We start from the raw sequence: 8729 nt of genomic DNA on the forward strand, positions 1-8729 counted from the left end.
GAGAGAGAGAGAGAGAGAGAGAGAGAGAGAGAGAGACATGATAATGTTGAAATGATATCCTAGGTGTACAACGTTCTGTTCATAATTATTACCTAAAAATGATAGCCTTAGAATTCCACACATCATAACAATGAGAAATCCGCACGGGTGGATAAATGATATCACGTTGCATTGTGCATCAAAGGTAACGTGCGAATTTATACCGATACACTGATGCAGTACAGGGGTGAGTGACGCCCGTTCGAAGCGCTCGAAGCCAGAAAAATATTGAAAAATTGACGGGCGCACGCTGCTACACGCGCGCGAGCTCTGTAGTGTTTAATAATGGATAATATTTGATACCAGATCCGCCCGAGGGCAGGCACTCCCCCTCCGTGCCCATTCGTCAGTGCGATCCGATATCAACTCGTTCCACAAAACAGTTTTACAACAAAAATTCAAATTAATAAAATAACCCTTTTAGGATCGGTTAAATCGTCTCTCTTACTAAACTTTGCCCATCGATATGTTTTCACTTGCATGCATGTTTATCACACATGTATCATCTCGTCTTACTATTGTATATTCGCATTTCTTATTTAATATTTTAAAGACTGGAGCTTTAAAATAAAGTAACTTATGGAAGATTTTGCTTTCTATAAGTTTTCAGAGTTTTACTTAATTCAATTCTGGTCTCAGAATTTTAAAATTCAAATTAAAAAAATAATCTGATTACCATGAGACTTGATTTTAGAAGATTCTTAGTCTGAGTTAAAATGTAGCTTTCGAATATATAAAATATCGAATTTCAAAAGGATAGTAACTTCTATAAAGGAGAATCTAGTTTGATTACCTCACAAGGTTTATAATCACTGATTACAATTATTAATCAGAGTTTGAAAATCAGTTTAGAAATCATAATACTAATTGTTTACGTATTATCGATGAGCTTCAAATAAAACGAAACTGCATATTTGATGTTTAATTACTTCGTAATTAAAAAAACTCTCTAAAATCGAGTTTGATCAATTATTGATCAATTATTTGATCAATTATTTTTTAAAATTCTATTCGCTATATTTTATTTATCACTTTGAATTTTTTATTTTTGATCTCAGATTCGAATAGAGCATTATCAAATTACCCCATAGGCGAAGTTTCATAAAAATTGAACGAACAGTTCATAAAATGAAAGGAGGTAATCCCAAACGGGGTCACCGGTCCACAAAGGGTTGAAGTTAATGTATGCGTAAAGAGTTAAAAATTAATGTATGTATAAAATGTAAATCTTGTAAAAGAAAACCTTTTTGTATGAATGAGGGATAGATTTAGAACAGAGAAAAAAGAAAGAGATATCTTTTAATGGAGACAAGAAGTAGAGCAGTATAATGGATTTTCAATGGTAAAATTGACATTTACTGGTTTTAAATTTTGCATATAATGAGCGAATGTTATGCGAATATTTACTCTTTAATGATATTATAATAAATTTTATTGAGAATTACGTTGTCTGATTTACGTAACAGCACTTTGATTACTCCATACTCGACTTTATTATTGTCAGCATTTCTCTCTGATATTTTCGTGAATTTCCTAAATCAAATTATCGCGAAATAACAATTTTACTAATTATCAGTAATATCAGGTCTTAATTGGGCGATCATCACTGGCGTATTTTGTACTGCCTATTATGATAGAAGTATTTATTGCAACCGGACGTGCTGTCCGCAGTGAAAGAGTCTGCGGTGCAAAAGCGGGATAATTCTCCGGGCATCGAGATAATAAATTACCCTCGGACACTGAGAGTAGCGTATGATCGTATACCGTTCCCTTTTATCGAAATGAATATTGTAATTTCCAACCGACTTTCTCTACCATGTCGATTCCTCCTTTTTTTCTCCTTTTGTTTCTGTTGCAAAACCACTTGCGCCATGATTTATGTCGTTGCTTCCTTCGGCGAGAAATTTACGTACATGTAGCAGAGAAGTTGCAGTTTCGCGGACCGTAGGGACAAGAGAATGCATATGGTTTTCCTCCTAACAATAATTTTCATCCGTCAAAACTCATACTTAATATCCAACAAAATAATTCCTCGCGCTTGATACAATCGCTTTTTCTCAATTTTCGTCAAAAATTCAGTGTTTAGCAAGTCGCTTAAAAATTAAAAATAAAATTTGCTATCCCGTATATATATTTTTACGATAATGCACATTTTTAATATTGCTGTCACGTCTCATTTAGATTCCGTCGTTAGTCGAATGTATTCTAATATTACGTTTTTAGCTATGTAGCAGCGTTTTTCTGATGAAAACATCCCGATAAATTCGTAACATTTCTCCGCGAAGCTTTTCAATTATGAATACTACTACGTACATACATACCTCTCAAGTTTCTGTCTCTCGTTTCTCCTTCCCCTCTTCCCGCCCCCCCCTCCTCTCTCTCTCTCTCTCTCTCTCTCTCTCTCTCTCTCTCTCTCTCTCTCTCTAAAAAACTCTCTCTCTCTCTCTCTCTCTCTCTGTATCGATCTTTGCATATACATATACGCGTACATATGCACGATCTTTGTATCAATAGTGATACGTCACGTCAAACATTCTATCCTATAGGTTACCGCTGGTACACCGAATGTGCATGCGTATATACTGAAGTAGTATATCTGACAGTCTCCCGCGAAACTTCGTAGTATTTGCGTCTACTTCGTGAAACTTGAGAAGATAGTAATTTGAAGCTCTCGTCGACTCCTACGAGTGTTTATTCCGGAAGTACATATCGCACTACCCGCGACGCGTGACCGGCACATACGTGGAATATTCATAACGCTTTCACGCGCCTTCCCACCATTCCATTGTAAATGACTTGCAAATGTTTCGCTAATTACAATAGAGTCGAGCGGGGTGCTCGCTTAAGCCCGGTTAACGAGCGACGTTGAAATAAAACAACGGGAGAGATAGAGATACGTGCTCCAGTGAAATGACTGCTTGTGGAGAGAGATCTCCGCATTTCATTTATTATATATATATATATATATATATATATATTTTTTTTTAATTGTTATTACAGGCAAGAACTTCAGCGAAAGAACGAGCAGTGCGAGCATTGTTTAAAAGACAACGAGAACTCTCTGGTGCCCTTCGACTCCCGCATCAACAAGATGGCTCAATTGATTTCAGACAAGGAGAAAAGTACGTACCGCTCTTGGCGTTTGCCAATCTTTTTCATTAAACTCGATACGAGAAACTCGATTCATGTTCATTCTATTATAATTTAATTTTAATCTCGATTCAAGTAACTCTTTATCTTCTTCTAGTTTTAAGAAAAAGATGAAGGGGTTGAACTGAGATTAAAAATTGATGAAATCAGAGATTCAATATAAATCAGTTGTACAAACATGAGAAAACTCATGTAAAGCGTATAAATGTGTTGTGATCAACATGAAATGAAATTAGAAATCCGGATTTTCAGAATATCGAGATCGTAGAATACGATTTGTTCTAACTTAGCAATAAACTACTGATTCGCGAACGATAAGATATTACGGACACCGTATGCTGACGCATTATTGGCAACTCGGAGAATTGTGCATCGCACTTGGCGAGTATAGTGTGATACGCGGGCGCGTAATGTTATCACGGAGGCGGTTCTAAAGTGTAATCTGCGGGGATAACAAGGAGGTTAGCGAGGCAAGATTGGCGTCAATATCGTTACCGGGACGCGCGCATGCAAGGGAAAGAGAGTAAGACAGACGGAGAGAGCGAGAAAGGGTTAAGAGAGGGGAAAGGGGAGATTCGCAATAAAGGCGGGCGTAATAATGTCTCGCGCGATGTCGTCTTCCTCCTACGTGTATCCGGCGTCAAAATGCAGAAGCCATTCCTGGATTATGCGCCATTCCTATTGTCTTGTGTCTATTGACTGCCTTAGAACTGCGCTAGAGACAGTTTCCGGATACGTCATTTTCGAGTTCGCCAAGTGGAATAAGGACCGCGCCAATGGATACATCTCTTGTATAATAAGAATTACAGTAATAAGAATTACAGTATTAACTTAGTCGTACACAGTATATACGTTACGCACATCTGAAGCGGTTTCGTTTATAAAAACTTGAGCCTTAGAAACAGAGTAGTTAATATGTCGATGAAATAAATCGTTCGGAAAGAACGTCAACAAGAACGTGTATACAAGTGTGTATGAAAGAGAGAAATATGAAGCAACGAAGTACACAGCGCAAATCGGATATTCCGCATTAAGGAGGTTCTCGTGCTTCCTAGGCAATAACTTAAATTTTTTTAAATTATGTAAAATGGTTAAAATAGTAATATAAAAACATTATCAATAATTCGTTAATGTCATTAATAATTATAATTATAAAATATACATTTAAGTTTATTCTGATAAAGTTCTGTTTAAATTCAACATTCATACAATTTGAGAGGAATTTATATTTTTGAATGAGACGTTTGCATATAAAAGAGAAATTTCAGAAATATTAATGTTACAAATTAAGAAAAAAATATACTACGGGATAAAATTTTGCATATCTTGGAATATAAAATTCCATACATTTAGAATTAAATCTTCACAACGGCATGATAAAAATCAGTGAAATTTCTTTTAGATAGTGATGTAACCAACTTTTGTATCATATATGTATTATAGACTTGTCTTATATTTCATTAAACGAGAAAATCTCCTTAAGCCGTCTTTCATCCCGGATAATTACACGCATTCGTGGAAGACACCTGCGCACGTAATGTAGACTATCACATGCTTTACCTCGCGTTCAATTCGCGCGTCATAAACATACGTGCTTGCGAGATGGAAAAAGATAGGAGGAGAGTGAGAGAACGAGCGAGAACGAACCAACTACCACATATTCTTCGCGGAAATTCTGCGGTGACTTCGCAAGCGATATCGAGTTTCGCCCCGTCTCGTAGTCGTCGCGGTATTGTCGACGAAAATCCTATTCACCGGCAGCGATGGCGGTGGTTGGTGGTGACGACGACGGCGGCGGCAAGCGCGATTCTGTCTTGCACAAAAGCCAACCGTTGCCACCCCGCCATCGTCGCCCCGCAAAATATGTGATTCGTGAAGCCCGGCTTAAGATCCCCGCGCTGGAACCCCGTGGTGTCGCGTAAACTTGCATTCTCACCATCCGTTGCGGCTTGCCATTCTCTGGATGGACTTAACGACGCTGCACCACCAACCTTCCTACGTGTTACAAACGCGATCGAACCTATATCTAAGAACGTCTCTAAGAACCCAGGCGAGAACAACGTCACGTTCTTTGTTCTTTGCAAACATTCATTCATCTTGGAAGTACGGTTGCGGAGATTGCGATGATTTATCAGAAATAGCTGTTATCCTTTTGCCAGTTAGGGAGGTAATGCTGTCTGTAGGTACATTTTGTTTCTGACAGCAGCTAATTAACTCTAGTTCTTAAAACCCTTTCAGACTTGATTTTATTGGAACTATGTTAAACAATTTTTTTTTAATTTAATTAATTTAATTTAACCACTTTAATAAGTGATTCATACTAAACAATTAATTTTTACCGAAATTTTGATTATTTTTCCAATATTATTATGTACATCTGACGTAGATAATGTTGATAGAATTAAATAATTTTTAATGGATAAGTCTTCAACTTTGATGTATACACATCAATATTATAATATACACAGACTTCAAAAAGGTTAATGATTTAGGATTATTAATTTAAAAATTATTAATTTTAAAGTAAACATTGCAAATATGGAACACTCGTCCCTGGAAGATAAGCAATGCGATCGAGAAGAAAGAGAAAAAAAAATTTAAAGAAAGAATATCAAAAATATCAAAAATAGCTTAAAAAATTATTATACACAAACATTTGTTCGAATGTCTTCTTCGGATGATCGAACGCGACTCGTCGTTTTATTCGAGCGACTCGTTTCCGCGATCCGTTTAAGCGGAAAGCTCGCGTTCCGACAGCTCTCTCGATATTTTCGCGTCGCTTGCAAACGTCGTGCAGGCGGATCGCGCAACTCGTAATTCTATTCGCCGGGAACTCCGAACAGGACGAACTCGGTTAGCTCCGTTTTGTAGCACGGCAGGTCTGTTCCTCGATAACGCCGCCACGCTATTTATCGGCTCATGCCCGTGAGCGCTTCTAACCGATGCATGTAACCGCATTCACATCGTTCCAAAGAAGCCGCGTCATCGGCGGAAAGGAGGAGGTGTGCCGAGAGAACGTGGTTGGATCCAAGGGAGAATGGCAAATTGAATCCCGTGGTAGTGTGTTCCAACGAACTCGGGACTCCTTCTGCGGAAAACGACACCGTGTCTCTCTTCATACTCTCCTCTCTACTTCCCCCCCCCCCCTCTCTCTCTCTCTCTCTTCGTGAGATCGATGGGAAATCGAGTTATCGGCCTTAGTAGATCGAGCGTACCTGCGCCGCGTTAACCCACGAAACTTTATTGGCAATGCGCCGCATCGCGCGAATCCACGCGTGCCCGGACTTGTGATCGCTCTCTGTGAATTCCGTGAAAATCGACTCTCCCTCGATCGCCTCCCTCCCTTCCTCACTCTCTCCTTCTGTGTCTCTCTCGGGTCTGTCGAGCACGGATACTTGCGAGCTCAGTAAACCTACCCTTGCCCCTGGAATGAGAAACTTCTTCCTCTCGCGGCTTTCCGGTTTCCGGTGAGCGAGGGACGATCGGCGGAAGTGAATCCAGTGGGCTTTCCCGACCACTACGACAGTCTGATGGTCTGATCCATGATCGTACCATATCTGGGAACTCAATATCATAAAGGTGCGAAAAATGAAGCGCATCAGACTTTTGGGTATTTTCGAGGTATTTTGGTTATAAAGAGAGATTTTGGCGACGCCGATAAAAACGACAACTACAGATTTAATCATTTAAAAAATTATTTATATCTTTCAGATTACGAAAAAATTTAGTAACTGTAAATGTGTAAGACATCTAAACAATTACTATTGATAAATAGCAAAAATGTTTTAATTAGTAGCATTGACTTTTCAACATCTGTATATCGAAGCTATCGGAAAGATATCTTTTACATAAGCTTCTAGGTGTTAAATATTTTGTACAGAAAAAAACTATTTTTAAATCGACTATAAGTATCTATGTCTATAAGCAAAAATATCGTAATTTTGCTTCAAAGATTTTAGTTTTGATTGGATTAAATTTGATGCAAGTATTACTTTGTACTCAATTCAAGACTAAAAATCTTGCATTAATACAAATTTATCAATCAGATCAAGTCTAAAATCTTTGAAGCAAAATTACAATATTTTTGTTACATATTTTAAAATATATTATTGTCGATTTAAGACTAATCTTTTTTTCTATTCGAAAGACAATGAGAACTCAACACTAAGTTGAGCGTAAAGATCGATGAAAAATTACAATTCTCTGCGGATTTTTTTTCTTCGCCCGCCTCCCATGTCCCGCCCCCTGATTAAAAAACTGTCAAGTTGCAGTTCGGTAACTCAGTTTGACAGTCGAATATCCAACCACTCATCCGGATGACAGACGGTAGAAGGGTAACCGATTGTTGATGTCGAGTCTCAAAACGGCGCGACGTTTATACGAATGATGCCGAGAAACGGGAGACAAAAGCGCGCGCTTTATTCCATATCGAGTGGCGGATTCGAGTTTCTATGGTCGGATTAACGCTGTGCGCCCGCTCCCCCCCCCCCTCTCTCTCTCTCTCTCTTCCTCTCCTCCTTCTGTTTCTCTTTCCGTGGTATCAGTGTACAGGCTTTATGTTTGATTCTCCCGGAAACTTCTGGCAAGTTGCATTAGGATTGAACTATGCGCGCGGGCGGTATTGATCCTTGATAGTTCGCAAGCGCTCAACAAGAATATAATTCGCGATACCGAGTAACGAGCTTAATCTAGCAAGTCACTCTGCCGACTATCGATCTCTTGTTGCCGAGATATTAACGTCCGACGAGCATTAGGCGTGTCGGAAAAAAAAACTTTCGCGCGTGTGGAACGAGAAGAATGACAGGGGTAAAATTTGCGATAAAATATCCAAAATATTTTCGATCCTTTATTATCATTTTTCCAAGATTTCGTAAAATAGGATAATTACGATAATAAATCATAAATGTTGTTCTCCGCGATGGGAAGCCAGATCGGCTTTTTTGGGCTTACAGACTAGATTCGATTCGAATTTCATGATGGTCGCGAGGCAAAGCACAGCGCGTGATCATCGGTCCAAAAAATCCGCGAACCCGTATACTGGAATGTTTGATGAAACGTCGGTCGAACCGTGCGGCGATCTGGTTCCGATCCGAGCGACGTCGAATCCGTGCGAGAATGCGGCCGCGCGCCGCGCTGGGTTGAGAAGCGAAACACGGGGCCGGCTATGGTTTCCATGGTAACCCACACAGTCGATTTTCCCGGGAAATGCTTAATTCAATATTCCTTTGGAAGACAGGCCGCCACATACACACATATATGTACACACACACACACACACACACACACACACAAATATATATATATATATATATGTATATATATATATACATATATGCAAACATATAATGGGCACCACTCAACGTAGACGATGAACGATGATTCGGATCACGTCCTCTGCAAATCTGCATCTCTTGACAAAAGAAGAGCCTCGACCTTTCCATATGTTGTTTAACGTATTATGCGGTAACATGTTTTTTAACATATCAGAGATCGCCGATCGGTCAGTCTGGACGCCCTCCTTGTTTGTCTTTACTCTGAAA

The 8729-nt window shown here is 39.1% G+C and overlaps 1 protein-coding gene across 1 annotated transcript in view; it reads left to right on the forward strand.

Annotated features, from left to right (window-relative positions):
* LOC108688008 (SET and MYND domain-containing protein 4) overlaps positions 1-8729 on the forward strand; it is a 42340-nt gene that overhangs the window by 14669 nt on the left and 18942 nt on the right. Inside the window, exon 3 of the mRNA XM_018194069.1 lies at positions 3040-3161. Within this exon, the coding sequence (XP_018049558.1) occupies positions 3040-3161 (122 nt within the window). The remainder of the gene's footprint in view (positions 1-3039; positions 3162-8729) is intronic.

Source organism: Atta colombica, unplaced genomic scaffold (assembly GCF_001594045.1).
Source record: "Atta colombica isolate Treedump-2 unplaced genomic scaffold, Acol1.0 scaffold224, whole genome shotgun sequence".
Lineage (NCBI taxonomy): Eukaryota > Metazoa > Arthropoda > Insecta > Hymenoptera > Formicidae > Atta > Atta colombica.